General features: G+C 32.4%; 1 protein-coding gene across 1 annotated transcript in view; it reads right to left on the bottom strand.

Moving 5' to 3' along the window:
- Positions 1-22,391, bottom strand: part of LOC144444367 (potassium voltage-gated channel subfamily KQT member 5-like) — a 168,805-nt gene that overhangs the window by 3,717 nt on the left and 142,697 nt on the right. The window contains exons 5-12 of the mRNA XM_078133781.1: positions 21,895-22,023; positions 20,836-20,946; positions 16,435-16,530; positions 14,964-15,052; positions 12,971-12,997; positions 9,568-9,785; positions 1,135-1,245; positions 468-666 (exon numbers count right to left, since the gene is read on the bottom strand). Of these exons, the coding sequence (XP_077989907.1) occupies positions 468-666; positions 1,135-1,245; positions 9,568-9,785; positions 12,971-12,997; positions 14,964-15,052; positions 16,435-16,530; positions 20,836-20,946; positions 21,895-22,023 (980 nt within the window). The remainder of the gene's footprint in view (positions 1-467; positions 667-1,134; positions 1,246-9,567; positions 9,786-12,970; positions 12,998-14,963; positions 15,053-16,434; positions 16,531-20,835; positions 20,947-21,894; positions 22,024-22,391) is intronic.

The raw sequence follows: 22,391 nt of genomic DNA on the forward strand, positions 1-22,391 counted from the left end.
AAGGATAAATCAAATGTTGATGTATTAAAATACAAAGTTTGTGTGTTTGTATGTGAATGCATGCATGCATACCAAGGTCTAACTGACCATGAGGTATTAAGACAGAACCCCATGACGCACGAGTGTAAGTGTTCCATGGGCATTTGCATATTAAGTGCTTGCAATGTTCTCAGCGGCGTAGTGAGTGAAAGTGCAGCAGAAAACAAAGTAAGCACTCATGCAATTATATCCCTGGCTACCCACACTCACACGGCATGGGGTTCTGTTATTAATACATATGTTTATCTGAAACAACAAAGTTCCGTATGCGATCACACGCTTTTGTGTAGAAGGAATGATTTACATATCATGTGAATGCAGGTATACAATAATGTTTTCGGTTTTGCAGTGCAGTGCAACCACAAGTATGCACAAGCACTGGTGCAAATAATCTCTGGTACATAACTAGTATGAATATTTTGTATTACCTGCATTGTATAGCCTTCATTCTACTCTGCATTTCTGCAGCACCAGCTGAATATTGCTCAATGACATCCTTTACATCATATGGCCTGAAAGCCTCCTTGAATTTTCTTCGAGCAACAAAATATTTAATTTTCCTAACTGCACGAATAGCATTCTTGTGGGGCTCAGTGAGCCTGGTGAGACCCATTGTCTCATCATCATCTACAATAAACAATAGGCAAAGTTTATAACATGATTTAGATTGATTAAATCCCTTGGTGTGATAATATCATTACGTAGGATTTTGAGTTTGAGTGTACAAAGGTGATAGAAAATGTTGTCGAAGATCCACTTCAACATAATTGGAAGATCACAACTACATGAATGCAACTTATAGAGGCAATTTAAACCATCCTGCTGAGAGTTGGACATTTTGCAGCTAAAACTCTCGGATAAATTTTGCATATAACATAATAATTGTAATAAATTTAAGTTGATACAAGGGTTTATTTTCTGCCTTGTAACTTCTGAAATTACACAGTACAAAATTAATAAGTTTTCTCTTACTACTTTTGCAGATACCTAAAAAAAGACTCACTGGAATTGTTATTTAGGCACTTCATTGAACACTTTCTCCCTACATCTTTTCTGTTTAAAAACCCCCAATACTTTAACACAGAGTATACATACCGAGTAATCGCTTGAGTGCTGTTAAGTTCTGTGTGACAAACCATTCCGATGTTTGAGGTTCAGGAACAGTTTCTACCTGGGTTTGCTCTTCTTGCAACTCTTTAATGCTGTCTGGAAGACCAAATCATCATTGTTACAGTTCAAAGCTAGAAATCAGTGTTTCATATGATTTTGTTTTATGATTGATTTACTGCTGAAAATATTTTCCTCTGATAAGACTTAAGAGTTTCCATTTCTACAACAAAGACTGTTAGCAGTGGTCCCTCTAAAGTATTTTTAAGATTGTACAAAATTTAGATATGAAGAATGTGTGACCGGTGATTGACAACATGGTCATTGGTTTTTTCTAGAAATTGGGAGGTGTGGTTGCTGTTTTGAAGTAATTTTACTTTCATCTTAGGAAGTATACATACTTGAGTCAAAGTCAGCAATGTTTTTCTGACTCTGTATTAATAACTTATCCATAATTTTCACAGACAATTATTAATATTAATATATACACATTGTGATACAGTGCTTAAAGCACACAATTTTATTGCAATAATAGACAATGTTACTGCTCTACCATAGCAAAAATAAGCCTTAGAGGGCATACCAACTTGGTATCATATTGGTGTCCAAGTGATTCATAGATCTGATATGATAATATATATTAAGAACAAATGACAGATAGTGGTATTTCATTTTACTTCATATCTTCTGTAATTTCATCTTGACATCTAATATTAGATGTTAGTTAAATATACCATATGGTATTTGAAACTGAATACATACATATGGGTCACTGCACTTTTGATTGAATGTACATTGAACACATTATGTCTGAGAATTATGTGTACATGTAGCATGCAAAACAATAACAGGAGTTGACACTTTGGCTATAGCACAACAGGATAGGGAATCCATTTTAACCAGTCACTATGTATCCATCATTTTTAGTTTTACTTTTATCTCAAGTTTTTTATGATATTTTGTTGTTAGTAGGTAGCTTTTATTATCATATGAAATCCAATATTACTGCTGCTCTGACAAATTGAACTGAAGATGTAAGAATGTTTACCTTTAATCTGTATGCAAATTATTCATAGGTTATGATGGTCACAGGTAACTCATTTGCATATTGTGTGAAGTTAATGGAATGCAAGTCTTAGGAAATCTCTTGCGGTATGTGAGCATTCTCAACTTATTGTTGTTACTATAATACTTAGTAAATTTTATATCATAGAATGTAGTTATTAAACATAGCAATGGAACATCGAATGTTGTGTGAATATCTACACTTATGATAGAATGCACATGGGGGGACAAAATTTTTAAAATATCTCCAAACTTTGCCATGTGGAAGCTCAAGGTTTTGATCCTTTTGAAATAATTATTAATGAAATTCAGGGCCTATCATCTTGTTTCAAAATAATCAATATTTTATTTTCCCATAAATAAAGTATTCAGCAGCCATATTGGATTCTGAAATGACTTAATTTGGATAACATTTTGACCTCAATTTCATACAATTTTGTATGGTAACCCGTAATTTTTAAAATTTTTATAAACTGAGAATGGGTTGGAATTATACTGAATCAAGTAAGAACAAAAGTTGAACCAGTTTATTTTCAGGGTGCATTTCACATTAATTGACAACTTGAATCAATCAAGAACTTCAGATTTGTACAACACTTTTGATAAATATTGAGCGTTCCTCTTGTATGAAAGTACACGTATTGCAAATTTAAAACATTTTGTCTTTAACAGTACTTCATATTCTCACTGACACAATTATATCAAGATTTCACAAACAGAAATGTAAGTTTTAATTTCTACCATGTTACCTTTGCTTCATAAATGATAGTTGAATTTTGTGATAGCAGTTGATTGTGCAGGTAGTGATATATGAACATTTGAACAAAATCAAGTTAAGCTTTGTTGTTATCAGGATAGAAATGTACTTCCTCTAGGTTAAACCATGTTTGTCTGGGTGTTTAAACTTTGTAAGCATTTCCATGCAAGATCATTCATTCAAAATATGTGTAATGACATACTATAATGACAGGTAATAATGGCATGCCTTCTTTTGATACAATTCAGACAGATTTTCAGTTTCAAAGATAGTTTGTTTCTTGTAGAAAACAAAAACTAAATGTGAGCTATATGATAACTTGGTTTGGAGTCTATACGCAAACGATATTTTGAATGAGTTAATGAATCTGTATAGTTTAATATGGTTTTGTTAACAATCAAGCAATGTATCTAATCTGGGAGTACAAACTTATAACTAAATGTAAGTTATAGAATAATTCTACATTAGGCAGGGAGTCTATACCAAAACGATATTTGAATGAGTTAATGAATCTGTATAGTTTTATATAATTTTGTTAACAATCATGCAATGTATCTAATCTGGGAGTACAAACTTATAACTAAATGTAAGTTATATTCTACTTTAGGAAGGGTATTACAGATAACATTATGACTACATATTTGGCCACTAAATTACCATAAAAACAGGATTGGGTTAAGAAACTTGACTTACATGTACAACAATGTACAAACTATTATGATCTGATCTTAGCACATTAAAATGTAAAACCTTTAGATATTACATTATATGAATTATCAGTTGTAATTGTACATGGAAACTAACATGTTTGAAGTCCGTGTAATATTTGTAAACACCACACCTTGCCAAACAAGAAAGAAATATAGTAACCTGTCCTTTCACTGGAGACTTGCATTTTGAATGAAATTCCTCAATATAAACAAAAATAAACATATAACATTTTTTGTGAATCTGTAGAACTAAATCTGATAATGATAATATACTTCAAATTGGCAGCTTTTTATCAACTGCTTTTGGACTGAAGACAATTAAACTTACTGAATTTTTACTTTAAATTGACTGAAAACATAAAAGGAATTTCTGACACTCATTTGCAAAAGTCAACTGATAAAACGTTTCCAGTGAAAGAACACAGATTTATCAAAGACAAGAGTAAAATGATGGTGTCAAATAAAGATAAACACATAGATGTGATTGGCTGAATTTTCTTAGGTTCTAATTATGCATACAACTCAGCCAATCAGATTCTATGTAGTATTAAGGTATCACTTAGTTTGGTCACCACTCGACAACAAAACAAGAAAATTGAAAAAAACTAAAACTTAGGGTTATTTAACTTTTACTTTGCATATATAGGAAGGTTCTAAGTTCTTGTGTGTATTTCAAAGCATTTAGGAGTATAAAGACATTAATTAATTAAAGTATACATTGGGATTTGACACAGAAAATGGTTAATCCCATTGTATCTACGAGTAAGACCGTAAGAAAGTTTCATAGCAAACAAGAACTATAACGCTATTAATGATTGAAAGAAAGTGAAGATAAAAGATCGAAAACATTGAACGACTCTTGCATTTTTACCATGTACAACTAAATGCATTTTAAGTTTAGGAAGACTAAAGAACAAACTTATCAAAATCAGACATCTTTTCTTTTTTGAAAAATTTAATCATTCTTTTTCAAAAAATGTAATCATATTTTAGAGTATTTTGAAATTAATCATTGATTGATTTGTCAAAGTTCAACCCTTTGGGGATTTTAAATATGTTGGTCTAAGGTTAACTCTGATTTTTCCGTGATCTTGCATTTGACTCTCATGCAAAGAAGACGATGAAAACTTCTCTGATTGCATCTCTGTGAAATTTACAAACTATATGTGGGTGAGATATCATCACAATAAAGCAAAAAGGTATATTGCAGCATATAAGCATGTACATGTACTTTACACTTGGTGAAACAAATTACGTAAAAAATATGTTATTCTTCATAAAGTAGATTGTTTAAGAACCAAATCATTGAAGTTTTATAAACAATTTCTATATCTCTCATTGTATTGTTCTATACCTGTATGCATATTTTTGTCTTGTTAGTTGTTATTGATGTTTTAAACAACACCAAGGTGCAATCCTACTAGATATTTTGGTTAATAAAAGTAATCTAATCTAACATCTAATCATGACATTGTATGTTAATACAACTGATATACCTCAGGTTCAGTGTTAGTGCAGGATGAAACGGGAGTACCCAGGGAAAACCTACATTATTCGGTTAAGTCCAACTGAACAACACTCTTCTTGCAGAGTGGTAACTTTAATCAAACCCTGAATGGGTTCAAACTCCAACTGCAGTGGTAAAAGGCAAGTGGTTTAACCACTCGGCCACACGCAACTCAATAGTGAGCCTTGTATATTTCATATTGGTTTTTTATGCTTTGTACCATACCACACTATCTGGTTGTATGTGTGTATAATACAGATTGATTGATTGATATATTCTGATTCATGAGTCTGAAGTAATTGCTTCAGTCTTTATACTGCAACCATAGACCCTGCATAACATTTCCTGTACATAGGGTCTATGCTGCAATAGTGTTTCACAAAAAATGAGTTTTAATGGAACACTCATCATGGATAACATGGGTTAGACACTCAAATGAGGATGTCACTACTAATAAGCTTCCAGAGTTAGTGGGCAAACTGTCTTTTTTATGGCCATTCAGCCATTATCAAAAAGTTGTGAATCAAAGTAATGCACATAATGTGAACTATAGTATTTGACATTTATGCCAGATTTGGTTGAAATTGCTCATGCATTTCAAAGTAATGCATGTAAACTTTAATAAAATATGACTTTGAAGATGATCAAAGTCAAAAGTCAGTCTTCTTCAGAAAGCTTGCCATTGATAACATAGGGGTGGACACTTTAATATAGTCTTTATCTATCAGGCTTCCTGTGTTACTAGGCAAAATTTGAAGGTTAGCAACAAAAACGGCAACCATTTGGCTGATATTGCAAAGTCTATAGAATACAGTGATGTGCATATATGCCGACTATAGCATATGACATTGTTGTGGGTTTGGTAGAAATCAGCATATGCATGTTTGAGAATACAGGTTGATATGGATGGGTGGACAGGACCCAATGTTTGGCTTTATTCATGGGGGCGGGGCCCAATAAGTAATACAAATAGTTCCACACTTCAATGGCTTTTTCAAGACGTTTGATTTGAAGTTCAATGAAACTTAGGTATCTCCAGGTACCATATATTAATGACTCTTTAGTCCACTAAAATAAGTCTTGGAAGTGAATGAAGTATATGAAATTGACCGTCACACAAGAACTCAGAACTCTTTTTTATTAGTTGTTATAATTGTTCTAGATAACATACACCAGCCTAAGATCTCACACCAAAAAAGAAGGGCTGATAATATGATAGTGGTCACCAAACATTCCATCACGTTACAAGAGAAAAATAGGATTTGATTCACCACAGGCCAGGAAGAAATTGGAGAGTCAACATGCAAAGAAATTACTTTTGAGGTGTATACTGAAACAGTAGTTACCTCTGCTTCCCACTGACGTATCTTGAAATATAGGAAAAAAATGAAAAAAAAATGAAAAAAGAAATAACTTCTGATATTGAAGTTGATGATAATGTGGAAGCATGGAGGTGATATGTAAAGTCTAGCTTACAGTGAACTTGCGATGAAAAGATTCATCAAAGGAAAAAGAAAAATTGAATTATGAAAGATGTGGAATGGTATTCATTCATTTCACTGTCAAAAAATGTCAACGTCTTGTAATTTGTATAGGTCATGTATATACATGACAATGTGAAAACATTTCAGTATGACATGAAAACATTTCAGTATGACATGACATTTGAAGATGATGTATTGAAAACAAATTTACAGACAAAATGATGATAGTAGACTAGCCTACTCATCGGAAGCCATGTGATGGACTTATCTTGTACTTTTTGCTCATGCAAAGGAAATTACAATATTTTGCTTTCAATTATATATTCTTTAAAGTGGCCATGGGGATGAAAAACAGGTAACCAGGCTTTCCTACCTTGGTCACAATGCAAAACAGCATACACTACCAGGTAGGTCAGTGTTTATAACTCAATGCATTGCACATAACTTTACAACAATTGTTTTGCGAGTTCAATCAACAAATATTTTCTACATTTCATCTTTTATTTCTTGCAATTTATTAAGTTGTGTCACTGTTTTCTCAAGTAGAAAAAAGATAGTAAGGTTAATTTCAGAACTAAATACTCCAATTCTAATCTCCATGTATATGATCACTTTAAATGGGCATAAAGCCACATGGCCTGAATAGGATTAACAGTTCGGCAAGAAAAGAAAATTGTCTGACAAAGCTAGTGAAAAATATTGTCCTGAATGCAGAACAACATTATCGAATTGTTATGGCTGGATTAGGTAGCATTGATGTGAGAACGTAGGGTTGAATTATTGGCATTTACTGGAGAATTTACCTGTTGATAAATTTATCTGAAAATAAAAATAGCTCGTATCACCTAAACTATGCCATGGAGGATGAGTAAGCTTAGCTTGTTCCTAGTCTTTGTGAAATCAAGACAATTGGTTGTTTACTATCTTTGCTTTCAAGGAAGTCATCAATCTATTACTTTCCTATATATGTATGTAGTTAACACAGTATTCTTCTTGGCCTTTTGGAAATATAATATAAGTAAATATTGACATATTTTGTTTTCTCTTTCGAAAGGTTGTATGGTGACCCCCACTTTCATTCTTGATATTTAACTGAGAACAGGTTAAAAGTTTTCTTGAACAAACATTGAAAGTAACAGCAAAAGTGGAAGACTTTTATATCTGAGGTGTATACTTTTTAGTAAAAATTGGTATTTTACTATAATTATACTAGGAAGTTAAGGCAAAAATGAAGCACTATCTCTAAAACTACACTTTAAAAAAGAAGTAAAGTTTAACTTTTAAAAATTTGACACTGGAATTATTGAAAATGCTTGGGTTCAAATATATGTTTGCACAACAGCTTAAATTTCAGGGTTCAGTAATGCAAATATTTCATACTATCATTCTATTTTCTGTCGTATATTGATAGTATTTAATTCAAATACAAAGATATGGAATTGAGCTTAATGTTGTCATAAAAAGTTTATGGCCAAAAGGAATGTTTTTACCAGAGAATCTGCAAAGTCTCCAATATAAAGTCACACAAATCTCAAATTTGTTTTATGTGTCTCTGGAACTGCCAATCCAAAAACAGAGAGAAGAAGTTAAATATCTGAAATATTTGGTGGTTTGATGTGAAATAAGTAACTTTGAATCTATGTAAAATGTGCTGAATTTAAAAGTTGACAGTCGGTGTCAGGTCATCTAAATATTTGTGTTTCAATTTTGTTTTGATTTTTTACAATCAGTGTAAAACAACCGTTGAAAGAAATTGATCGATTGATACCAAAAGAGCAGGAATTCCTAGAATACACAACAATTACTTATAACTAACAACTACTTAAAAGTATATGAACATTTAGCTTATTTGTTTAAGGTATGTTCAAAGAACTTGGAACTACGTACTTATGAAAACAAAATCTTTGTTAAGTATGTCATGTAAATTTGACTTACAATAGAAATATAATAAATAATTAATTATATTAATTCATTAATTATAATAGTGATTGATTTGGATAAATGGCCTATTGACTATTGACTAAAACAGGACTTTGACAAGACATTTAGATTTCCTAGCAGGTTGGCATCAATAGGTAGGCCATAAGTATTAAGAAGTGAAAATGTACATGAAATAATGTGATTAATGAAGCTACTGAACAGTAAATGAAGTGATAAATGTAGCTGATGGTAGATCACAATGAAAGAAAAAATCAAAATGGTCAAGATGTTGTGGACAAGAATGACTGTGTGCAGCATCACAGATAAAGTCATGCTTAGGCAGTTGGAGAGATTAGGGTAAAGTACACATTATTGACATGTACAACAGGAACACACCGAAATATAACATGAAGTGATAAATAGTGGTGCAATCAGGTAGAATTTGCTGAATATAAGAATGAAATAAAAGTTTCTGTCATCTCTAAGCAAATACTTATACTTAAATTTGTCACAAACTTTCCGAGGTTTTGTATTTATTTCCTCAAAATAGATAGAGTGAATTTAGCAATTTTATCCCACTACTGTCTGTTCAGAGCTTCTCTATTTCAAAATAAAAATCTGGTCAAAAAAACTTTATTTGTATTGCAAACTTAACAGCATGATGTATAATTATGTAATATTGGTATTTGGTAATTGGCATAAATACATGCACTTTATATGAATGAATATTTTCTGTCAGTGACAATTTTTAAGAAACAAATCAGAAATCTTTACATGATACCTATTACTCCAATGTCATATTTATATTTCTCATAAGTATCATTTTTTTCTATCAAAATCTACATGAACTATTCTTAAATTTGGTATACAATGTAAGTATGATTTATACTCACTTTACTATTCTATCATTCTATTCATTCTATCAACATCTACTATCAATGTAAGTATCACTATGGTAGTAAAAATTTGCAAACTTACCCTCGTCTCTTTTATTATAGAGTGAATCTTGATTACGTCCTAATGGTCCATGACCATCATGAAGACTAAGAGAACTTTTATTGATACTATCCACTTCTAAGTCATGACTATGTGATTTCTTAAGTGGATCATGTTGTAAATTATGCCGTTTCACCATTGGACTTCCAATTTTTCTTTTTGTTGAAAGACGTGAAATTAAACTTGGATTTTGCCTTTGGCTGCAATGGAAGGAAACAGACAAAAAGACATGCAAAAATTTATTGACATATTGATTGGTTATTAGTGAATATCTAGGACACATACTCAAAGTTTTCATAACAGTAACTAGGTGCAATATATAGTGATTGATTTTAAGAGAAAAAGATACAATATAATACACTATAGTCACTCTATTGAAGCAACTAATAATCTGAAGTAAGATTTTTTAAATATGTTTTTTAGGCATTTTAAGACAAAAGTTTAATAATATACAAAAATGTTCATGATCACACAAGGAACAGATATGGAAGGGATTCTTAGAATTTTATAGAATTTAGTTTCTCTTGAAAAATATTTTTCTCATGCTTTCCAAAATACTTAAATGTAGCAATTTAAAGAAATTACATCATCTTGTTTTCATTGGAACTTTGATATCAGTTGTGACAATAGTTGTTTATATATTAAAGTATTGGATAGATTTGTGAAATTATTGACAGTGATAGTACATGTTTCAAAGTTGTCTGGAAAGCATAAAGGATATTCATTTTGGCTCCCATGTTCCGGATATTTGGCTCAAATCTGGTAATAATACTGAAGGCAGTATAACTGATTTATGCAAGGAAATTTCCTCGAAGATGAATGTTTGTAGGCAAATTAGCTAAATATGCCATAAAGCAATGAGTGTCTCTGATTTTAAAATAATATATTTTAAGCACTTGGTTTTGGTGCCTTATTGTTTTGTTTTGTTTTTGTCTACTGCCAAGTAACTGATAATACTTCATCTTTAGTGCCTTAATATTCCACTTAATGGCTGACTATGATATCACTACAAACATATTATTTCAATGCACATTTTTCACTGAAAACTTGGGTTTCTACATACAAAATGGCCATATAATGTAATCCTCTTAATACTAGAAAATATGCAAATGATCTCATTAATATGTATGCAAAGAGGAACTTATTGGAAATGCATAAAACTATCTCTTAGCACTTAGGTCTGATTTTAGTCTAACTGACTTGAGAAATACATAGGAATGCTTGCTTAGAAATGGCACAGTAGAAAATAGTTCATCTGACTTGATCATCATACCTTGGAAAACCGCAACTGTTAAATTTTAGTGAGCAGGAAAGTAATACGAGCCAATGGCACAGATGCACAAATGTAATCACTTCATACTGATAAGGTGTCAACTTACATCCAATACCTACTCAGGTGTACTCATTAATTCTGAGCATTTTCTTTGTAATTTGTCAACTATTTGTGAACTATAAGTTCAACCAATTGTGCCAAAGACACTCCTATGCATCTAGTCATGACTTATTAAATGTATTGGATGAACCATACATTTGCATTTCCATCTGTTTGTGATTGATATATTTTCATGGAATTGTGCAATAATAAAGTGATTACTTCCTCATTAGTGAAAAATTTGTCCAGCAATAAAAGTGAGACACTACATGTATATTTAATTTATCAAAACTAATTGGAAGTTATTGTGAAGCTACATGTTTAACCATTTAAGGACTTCGTTTACATTTAATAAATCTATGTAAGTACATCTTTGAAATTAGTGTGTCAGCCTTTTACGGGTTAATGTTTTATATTGATAGGTTCTGAAATACAACTTTTAGGTTCCCAAATATCCCCATATATGGAAAGCCAAAAGTTTCATGGCATGTATTCCTGCAGATGGTCCAATTGTCTTCATATCAAATTATGATACACACATAAATTACTCACAATAAACAGACATGTATCTGACTGTATAATTAAAATCACAATGAACAAATTACTGGACGACCACAGAGTAAAAAGAATAGTAAACATTCACACGTGCTGTCATTAGACATTTTTGTTAGTTTTCACAAAGAAATACAGCCTAATCTCCATGTATATGATCACTTTAAATGGGCATAAAGCCACATGGCCTGAACAACCAACATGAGTTCCACCCTTGTCCGTTGCTCATAGCTGCATATACAGTGTACTTTTGCCATCTGATTTAGGATGAGGCACTTCCATGTATGGTGATGCAATTACTAGCAAATATGTAGATCTAAGTTTTGGCACAAAATTTGAACCCAGAGGTCAAATGATGTCTAGGCCTTTTGGACAAAGAGCTACAGTCTCATTAACTGTTGAGTTCTAAGTGCACATTCATTAGTCAAATTTTCATTAAATTTAGAATAATTGCCACTTATTTCTTTGTCTTGTTCTACACAATGGACATTCTTCATGGACATTGGTATGGAAATTTCACAAATTGTCCAACATTTCTTGTTTGCAAATGTTTCTAATACATGCAATACAGAGTCATATGAAAATACTGTCTGAAATAAATGTGAAATGTTTCTAAACTATGTAATAACTACTACTTTGGTTTACTATCAAGATGGAGTTTAACTTTTGCAATCAAGTCTTTTAATCTATACAGTGATGGAATAAAAAAAAGAATTAGTGGTGGAATAAAAAATGAACTAAATTTTGTGTAATTTGTAAATCTGTTGATGTTTGCATAAATGAAGTGATTTGAAATATGTATATTTATATACAAACTACCAGATTAAGTTTAAGTTCGAGTTATTGAAAGGGTAAAGTATCATCAGCTATTTCTGAGATTTTTACGGATCAATGGCAGATGGGCCACTTAAAGTTTCAAGACATTTCTGTGAGTTTTTGTCTTATGTGTTACAAAAATACACACCAAATGTATGAAGAATGTCCTTTAGAAATAAAAAGTTTAGAAGAAGTCTTGAAAGTAATTATAATGTGGCATATTAAGTACAAAGACATACACATGCACATTGAGCCCGATCTATTTGGACAATGCAATATGCAAATTGTGGGTGATTTCCAAGAAACCTTCCCAAAACAGCAAGATCTTCAATCAAGACAGTCAAGACAATCAAATACATCTAAGTATGCACATCTAATCAGAGAGGCTCCCAATATTGCATGCAAAAATGGTACATGGGAGCCATAATCTGGACAGAAAAATTTTAACTCTACATTCCAAATGCGAAGTAAAATATAAAGACTGAGAAATAAACGTTATCTACAAGAACATACAACATTTAATTGTTATGAAGACAAGGGACAGGTTGAGGAATAAGAATCCAAATTAAAAGTCAAGGTTGTGAAAATAAATCTGTGATGATAAGAGTTGTATCAGTAGAGTGACTACAGGGTATTTATAATTACCGAAGGAGTGTTGAAGACTGTCGCATCCTGTAACACAAAAAAATGTTAAAAACACAAGAAAAAAAAGTTATTTAGGGCATCCATTTTCCTTGAAATATTTTTGAAACCTTTCTATTTACATGAATTGTGTTATCAGTAGTATTGGTATTTTTGCTTTCAAGTGGCCATATGGATGACAAATCAGTATTTATTCTGACTTTCTTATTTATAAAATAACTATACTATTGTTTCCTGCTTGCAAAACAATATGAAATAGCATAGTGTATACCAAGTCCATGTTTGTAACTCAATAAATTGCAAAAAGTTAGAAAATGTCTGAAAAATTTGTTATTGCATGTACAATAACAAACATTTTACACACTTTTAGTAATTTTTGGCAATTTATTGAGTTGCAAACACAGACTTGGCATATATTGTTTAATATTCTTTTGTCAAGTAGGAAAACATCTAGTAGATTTGTTTTATGAATACAAAAATCCATGTGGCCACTTTAAATAGATGACTTATACTACACTCTAATTTCTGAAGTTTCTTTTTTTCCAAATTCACAAATATTAACAATAAGCACCAGGCTGGAAAGAAGTAAAATATAAAGAAGTATTGATACAAACTGCTCCTATTGATACATGGTTCAAACTATTAAAGTCAACTTGAAACATCTAATCATCCATTAATACATTGTCCAAGTAGTGATTTGTTCATGCCTCTTAACTTGTACAAATGCATTGTTTAAATCATTGTAGTTTTTTGTGTGAATATGACTAAGTTATATTGTTTTGACAATTATTTGGGATGGGGTATTTCAATTAGATCAATCATAATTATCAAAGCTCTTACTTGAGGTGAAATTGATACAGTATATGTAGGTGGTAATACATTGCAGTCACATTTTAAGACTTTAGTAATTAAACAAGGATGGACTCAACATCCACTACAATACAGTCATATGTGAAAACAGCACACATCACATTTTGGAAAAGTCAAGCATTGGTATTGTTGCATACCTACATACATACATACATACATACATACACATATACACACATACGTACATCATACATATACATACATGTCATACATATATACATACGATACATACATACATACATAATATGAATAATTACCTTTCAAATGAAATTGAAGAAATGGAATATATTCCTATACTCTAGACATTTATGAACAGGATTCTTACAAGAGTGTACAACACATAACTAGAATATGACAACCCTAAACTAACCATTTGTATATGATAAAAAGGTATAATATTTGGGCCGTTCATACATTTTGCCTTTCAGATAGTTAAAGTAGAATGCACCTCGGAAGTAAACTCTTTAAACTTTTGTTGTTTACTTTGTTCAAGAAAACTCTAACCTATTATCAGTTAAAATCAATTTAAAAAATCTAAGGTCACCACACAATCTTTTGAAACTGAGGTCAATATGATACCAAATTAGTCATTTTAGAATCCAACATGGCCTCCAAATACTTTATTAACTCTATAGGAAAAAAATGATCGGTAATTTCCCTAGAAACAGGGTGGTAAACCCTAAATTTCTTTTATTATTTTAAAAGGACCAGGAAGAAGCTTTCAGGTGACAAAGTTTGGAAAGAATTGAAGAAGTTTGATTTTTGGGGAATTTGTACTGAAGTGTATTTTACCTTTAACCTTTAAAATACATGTACATAATGAGGGTACACTTTCACCATTCAAACACAGTATTAGTTAAAAGCTTATCATCACTTTCAAATCTCATAAAGGTTTAGAACAATGCATTAATTCTAATTTCTGCAGAAATGCAATTATCAATTCACCGTGCCAGGCATAGTATAAAGGATGATTGCATCACACTACCTGAGTACTGGTATTAATAGCCTGCTCCAACTATCCCTGGCCCTGAAGGAGTTCAAATGTCTATAAACATAATTTGACTACATAAATTAGATAAATTAAAATTGATAACTACTTGCTGTAAATGGTGATATGTGTACTTACGTTGTAGGACTATTGACAGGTCTCAAATGAGGTTTCCATGTAGCGACTGACATGGAACATGGATCGGCTGCATAGCAACGCCACACACACTGTAAACAAATTGTGAAATGTGTAATTGGAAAGGAAGTGATTTTCAAAGTGTACATTAGTTTGGAAAATTCACCTCTTAGTTCTACTGTGGTACATGTCTCCCAAACAGAGAGAAATCTAAAAATATTAACATTTTCTCATATAATACATACTAACTGCTCAGGTTAGTGAATGTTCTCCATTAACAATGATTCATTATAATTCAATTTTCAATTAGGGCTATGACAGAACCTCATAATGGATGAGTGCAAGTGTGGCATACTGGGGCTATTGGCACAGGTCCTTGCAGTATTCTCTGTGGTCACACAGCAAGTGAAAGTGCAGCAGAAAACATTGTGCAAGTACGAGTGCAAATAACCCTGAGTACCCATAATGGAAATCACACAGCATGGGGTTCTGTTATTATTACATATGTTTATTTGTATTAAAGAGCTAGTTTCTGTAAAAATGATACTGTGCAATAACACACTTTCATCTACAGCAAAAGATTTTGCCTTCATTTCCACATCATTTGCAAGCAGGTAGGCAGTAATGTTTACAGTACTGCATTGTGCGTGCACTGGTGCAAGTAATGTCTGCTGGCACATAATATAATAATTGACATAAAAAAATCACCTTCTGATCATGGACTGAATGTACGCAAAATATTTGGTCTTTCTGAAGATGTTGCATGTTATGCAAACGAGCTTTTCAATATACACTTTATATACTTTATATATAACATAGCTTTGAACAGTTCAAATGATCTTGTGGCCACAGCAAGTAACTATCATTTGTTTGTTATCTTACCAACCAGAAATGTCCATTCTTACTATTAAACAGCAAATATACTTCAACGTGTGAAGTTTTTGATTGGTAACGCTTTTCTGAAAAGAAAGTCTCTACCTTTTAACATTAGTCTTTATTTCAACTATTAAATATTGGATAATTCTGACAGTTATACACATTTATTCTCAAAGCATTTAGAATTCCATTGAGGGCCGTCATTTATAAATCATGAGTTCAGGGGGAAACAGGAGTACCTGGAGAAAACCTACATTGTGTCTACCATGTGAGATGGCATCAGTAAATGAATGGTAACAACTTTTAATTGGTCCCACTTTGCATAAAGTTTGTGATGGGAAATGTCCTCTGCTGTGCAGTATGAACTTGTGGTCAAAATAACTCATATTTAACAAATAAGGACTAAATATTTACACTTACACATGACCTACCTGAATCAGTTGAGCGGCAGGATGGCGTCTTCTTAAGAAATGTTTTTGTCGCTGTTGTTGTTGTACTTTAAGGGCAAATCCTGAGCCAAGAATGCCCTAGTCAAATTAAAAAGTATAAAAAGTTGCTAAATTGGGTGTGGCCTTACAACTGCATCTAAGATACTAACCTGTATGAGCTCAGCTGCTGGATGGCGTCTTCGTAAGAAATGTTTTTGACGTTGTTGTTGTTGCACTTTTAGGGCAAACCCTGAGCCAAGTATACCCTACAGGGAAATCAAGGTGATAAGTTGCGCAGAACTTTGTGACATTCCCGCCTACACAGTGGCATTTCAATATTTAATTATTGCCTGATTGTGCTGTCCCAAACTTTGCTTCAGGATTCTCAATCCCTACAAACTATGCTTACTGTGTATATTTTTTATTGTGTATATTTTTTAGTGTGTATATTTCCAAGCTTTACATAGGAAGTAGTATTAATAACACGCCTAAAAATGCATTCTCTTTAAATCTTCATATAGTTATAAGATAAAAGTAGTCTTATTAAAAATTATTGATTGATTGATTGATTGACTGATTGATTGATTGTGTTAGGAATGCATAACATGCTTTTTCTTTCAGTAGTATCTCACTTCAAAAATTACTTGAATCTTCAACTAGTTTCACATCGAATGTGAGCTTTTTCAAGAAATCTGAATTAACTTGAATGGAAATGTAAATAACTTTATTTTTAATATGCTTTATTCTTTATCATCCTTGCCAACTCTAAATGTACTTTGATAGCTTCTTGAACTTTTTTTTCAACTATACTATAAATAAACTTTCTAGAGCTGTGTATAATTCAATTTGTCATGAAAGTTCAAGCTTCATTTGAATGTTCCTTTTCCTCTGAAAGTCTCTACAGTTTGATTGAAAAGGCTATTTAGTTACCCACCTTTTTGCCAATGTTTAAAAGAAGTGGTATATAAGGGTGCTCCCCGGTTACTTAAAACAGGGGTATATTAAAGTAAGCGACAGTCGCATGAGAGCCAGTCGATGAAACATGGCTTTCTCAAAGAACTTTGAAAATAGTACACTACAAGTACAAGATCTGTTTGACATGCTGACTTTTGACTTAAAATATGAGACGATGGCAAAAGAGAATTGTCTTCTCCAAACTACACTCCTAGAGGCCAAACTATGGAATCTTTTGTTTTTCCACTAATCAGAATATGGTGCATTTGGTGGAAAAATTAAAACAACTTTTTTTCTATGAAATTTAAATTTATTTTGGTTCATCATTTTTTATTCCTTTTGATAAACTGATGGGGTAAAAGAATGATTTTACTATCCTCTATATAGAGAAAAGGATATGAGAAAGTGCAATCACAAGGATTTATTTTCATCTAATCACCTACATAATCTAGCGAACTTTGAGACAGCAACAGGCAAGTTATAAATGCTTGGATTGCCACACAAACCTCCATTTAGTTGCTCTGTGATTTTTTTAACAGACTATTATAGAAATTTAAAAACAAAATCCTAAATATTGAGTAGTGGGAGAACTCAAATGCGATTAGTTGTACAAAATACCATTTGGTCATGCCAATGCCAAGTGTACAAGGTCGTAACAGGCAGAAAGAAAAGAACATTTACTAAAATTATAACTTAACTTTCAGAACGATGTGATGGAAGATGTGATCCTACTTATCATGCCATATAAAATTACTCAAGAAAATAAAATGTTATATGACCAAAACAAACAAACAAACAAAAACTTAGGGAGATTTGGTTTTCTTTGCAGAGAATGTCACACTACGCTTTTGATGGTTCTAGTACTACAGCTCATGGTTGCATGTGAAATCAAATGAAGAAATTTCATGCAAAAGGATACTCAGACTGATGCGAAGACAACTAAAGGTACTAGATGGGTTTAAATAGTATGCAAATTTTATCATGAATATTCATGAGATTGATGGGATTGGTGTGATATTTAAATAGGCCACGAATATATTATATAAACCAGCCCCTGCAGTCCTTGCAAGATGTAAGATATGGCTGAGCTCATACGTGTGGAAGAAAGTAATAGATTATAGAAATTAACTTAACCAGTAGTAATTATTGCAAACATGATTTGAAGACACAGTTTTGATTTTGAATTGAATTACAGAAAGTTAGTGCTGATTTATTGTGAGTACATATACACAAGTTTACTCATTGCAGTTGTGCATCTTTGTGCTAAGTTTAAATCATTGAAATGAGTTGTAAAACGATATATAGTATGAAAGCTGTGTGAAGTTGATAGACAAATGTCAAAGGTCAAGAAGCAGACAGAAAGAAATAGAGTGACAACACTTGAACTTGAGAAAGCAGTCAAATTTGACAGACGATTTAATACACAAATTAGTGTGGCTGTTTTAGTTGCTGATGTGAGCCAACATTTGACATAGATAGGGAAACATTATACTCAGACGACAGTAACTGTCAAATATATCTATTAGTATGCATGTGCATCTGATTATTCAGGATTTTCAAGCAGCAAAGAATGGGCGATCAAAATATTTGTTTATCGTTTGATACACCAGAATACTTTTACTCAAACATGGCAGATAAAATGCCATATTATACACATCTATTTAAAGTGGCCACATGGATGATGATTTGGTACTTATTTTGGATTTTTAATTTATAAAACAATTTTATCATGGCTTCCTACTTGAGAATTCAATGTGAAACAACATTCACTGAGTCTGTGTTTGTAACTCAATGCATTACACAAAGCTAAAAAAAGTCTGTTATTGTACGTACGATAATAAACATTTTACATCTATTAATCTTCTACAATTTACAAACAAGGACTTGACATATGTGGTTTCACGTTGGTTTTTCAAGTAGGAAGCCATGATAAAATTGTTTTATAAATTAAAAATCCAAAATAAGTACCAAATCATCATCCATGTGGCCACTTTAAGGAGACAATTTTCATAATTTTATTGACCTCTTATTACGAGTGTCTACCTAAACTGACTTTTTGTACAACAGATGTTAAACGTCTTGTATATTAATTCACAATATTCTTGGGAAATGATTTCCTCTGAAAAGTCAAATGATCTAAACCATAGTGGGGAGGAAGTGTAAATCTCCAAGGAAAACTTGCAATGTTTAGTTCAGAGATATTTTAAGCCTGTCCCCTAGTCTTCCCTAATTTTATTGATCAGTGTATTGCGTGACTTTAAAAAAGACATACATTGTGTATAACTTGTCCCATAACTCAAAGTTGACAGTACAGTATGAACACTTGCATGTATTTCTATATATAATAGATGTCAGTGTAGTGTGGCAATGTGGGTGGTATGAAATGATTTGTAGTGTTAGTGCCCAGTGTATTTGTAAAGAGGGTGTAACAGAAGTAGAAGGATAGATGAATTGATGGGTACATGTAACATGCACATGTTGATATTGATATCGATGATAATATATAATAGTTGGCAATTATGAACATTATGATGACTATATGACACTATGATCATGCTGAGACAAAGAGGACAGAAGACTATTACCCTCAGCTGCTACAAAATGGAATAATCGATCAACCTTCATTTAGCTTTATTGCCTGGGGACGGTCTGGCCAGGAGGGGGGGGGGGGGGCGCGGTCTGGCCAGGGAGCTTCAGATGTGTATCTTGAAGTGATGACGGTCATAAAAGTTATGTGATAATTTGAAGAGAATTGGGTTATTAAAGATAAGATGTTACTTGAAAATTCATTAGATTTATCATTGTTAATTTAGTTGTCAACCAGATGTGCAGCCAGTGTAGGTATATTTTTCTCTAACAAGTCAGCACCAGGAGGACTGCGGTTGACAAATGTGTTTTGAAGAGAAACACAATCAATCAAAGGTTTTTTAATCTTAAATTCACAATGTCAACTGAACTTGGATTATAGTGATAAATTCACAAAAAATACAAGCTCATATAGTTGTTAATAATAATATTATTGGGTTTTTTTTATAGCCCTTTCCCGTACTGTGCTCAAAACCCTTTTTTACCATTATTATCACTGGCATGGATCTATAACATCCGTTTACATTTTCTCAACTCCCCGGGGAGCATACTATCCATTGTAGCCTCTATCCTACCAGGTCCCCAATTATACAGCTGGGTTGACTGAGGCACACTAATGGTTCAAATCTTGCCCAAGAACTTTAGTCATTCAGAAACAAATGTGACTGGGCTCAAACCTGCAACCTGCAGATTCCAAGCTGGTCACTCACCAGTCAACCTTTACAACTCACAGCTGTTCAAAATGAGAGACATTTGTTTTTGTTATCATCTTTAGCATGAGAGACAACATGTTACAAATGAAAATTCCTACTCAGAGGTAAAAAAAAAAAACCTTAATGAACCTGAGTTCAGTTGTGCTAAAAAGGAATCCAAGATTTTCTCTGACTCTTTTCAGCAGCATACAGTTATAGAAATCTTGATGGCTGTATGATCTTTGAATGTAATGCTCAAAATGCAGTTTGTGATTATTCCACTTTGCATGACAGGTGACAGGGGGTGTCTATTCCAGGTTGTTTTCTAGTTATACTTACAGCTGGTAGAGCAAAAAAGGAGATACCTAGTGTGGCAAATACTGCTGCCACTAATTTTCCAAGCCAACTTTCTGGCACTTTATCACCATAACCTACTGTCGTCAGGGTAACCTACAAAACAAAGAGATATCTGGTTGATGTGAAATTGTAAATGTGCCTCTCATGGTGCTGTAAATAGATAATAAAAAGGAAGTGGGGTGTTGCTCAGTTCAGAAAGTATATAGTTAGGAATGATTATCTCCCCAATTGCTTCTTTCATACTATTAAAAATACTTCATCCTTAATATCCATTCATGTATTAATGCACCATCAATCATGTAACATGTGAGAAATTCAATGATATATCATTGCATAAAGTTACTAAAAACATGTTTCAAGGAGAACATCAATCTGGTGGCAGCTGGACTCAGTGTTGTATTATGTGTTGTTTGGCAATTTATAGCCAAAACAATTTGTTGGCAAAATATATAGTCAATAGATGATGAAGGTTTCTGAACAGCTGGGACATGTCTGCAAAACATTCATTACCTTTCATTGACATCCAAATATAATCAGTATTAAAAATAGTTATCAATGGTTCTGAGCTGATAAATTCTAAAAACATCAAGAACATGAGTCAAATACAATGAATTATTATGTACACATATTACTTCTGGGTGTGCTTGGTAGTTACAGGGGTATTTGAATGGGTATTTGCAACTTCTTCTATACAACTGTACTTTCCCTAGCATAGCAATTGAAAAACACAGCAAGCAATAATATTCTGAGTACCCACTCTAGAACTCATGGGTCATGGAATACTGAAGGTTGTGAGCACATGTACAGAAACGTTATTGTGCCATAATTTGTTTCCAAAAAAAACACATTATGTAATAATATAAGTTATAACTGTATACGATGTTACCCAACCCCATCACTGCATCAGCTAATGTGTCCGTCTATGTATTAAGACTTGCTAACGGTCATTTTGCAATTTACACGTGGAAGTTTATACATAGACTATATAGTTAGTGTGTCTGATAATCAGTGTTTTGTACATTGTCTGTGATGATGACTTACCAAACCCCACCACATTGCATCAGCAAAAGTGCCAAAGTCTTCGCTGTTACTAGACTCTTCTGCATTGTAAATTAAGAAAGACAGCATACTGAGACTGAGGAAACCAATATACCAGGTGGTTATCAGCTCCTGAAACATATAATTAAAAAAAATGTTTAGATTTAGTTATACCTCTAAATTATGAACACAAGATTTTGAAGGACCATGGGAATGAGCAGCCAACAATGGGGACATCACACTCTTTTCATTAGAAATTAATGTTAAAATATAAAGACATTCACTATAGTTGCAGTATCATACTATAAATACAGCAATATAAGACTGAGAGCAATCACTACAATTTTTAAAATTCATATACTCAAAACTCTGTGGGAATCTTGGAAGCTCAAGAGAATTGTCATTATTTCAACATGCCAAGTAAATAATGTAGTTATGATTTTAATCCAGTTAGATTGCCAAAATATGAATATCAGGGTATCTTGCAAAACATACAGTTT

The sequence above is a fragment of the Glandiceps talaboti genome, chromosome 13 (assembly GCF_964340395.1).
Source record: "Glandiceps talaboti chromosome 13, keGlaTala1.1, whole genome shotgun sequence".
Taxonomy (NCBI): domain Eukaryota; kingdom Metazoa; phylum Hemichordata; class Enteropneusta; family Spengelidae; genus Glandiceps; species Glandiceps talaboti.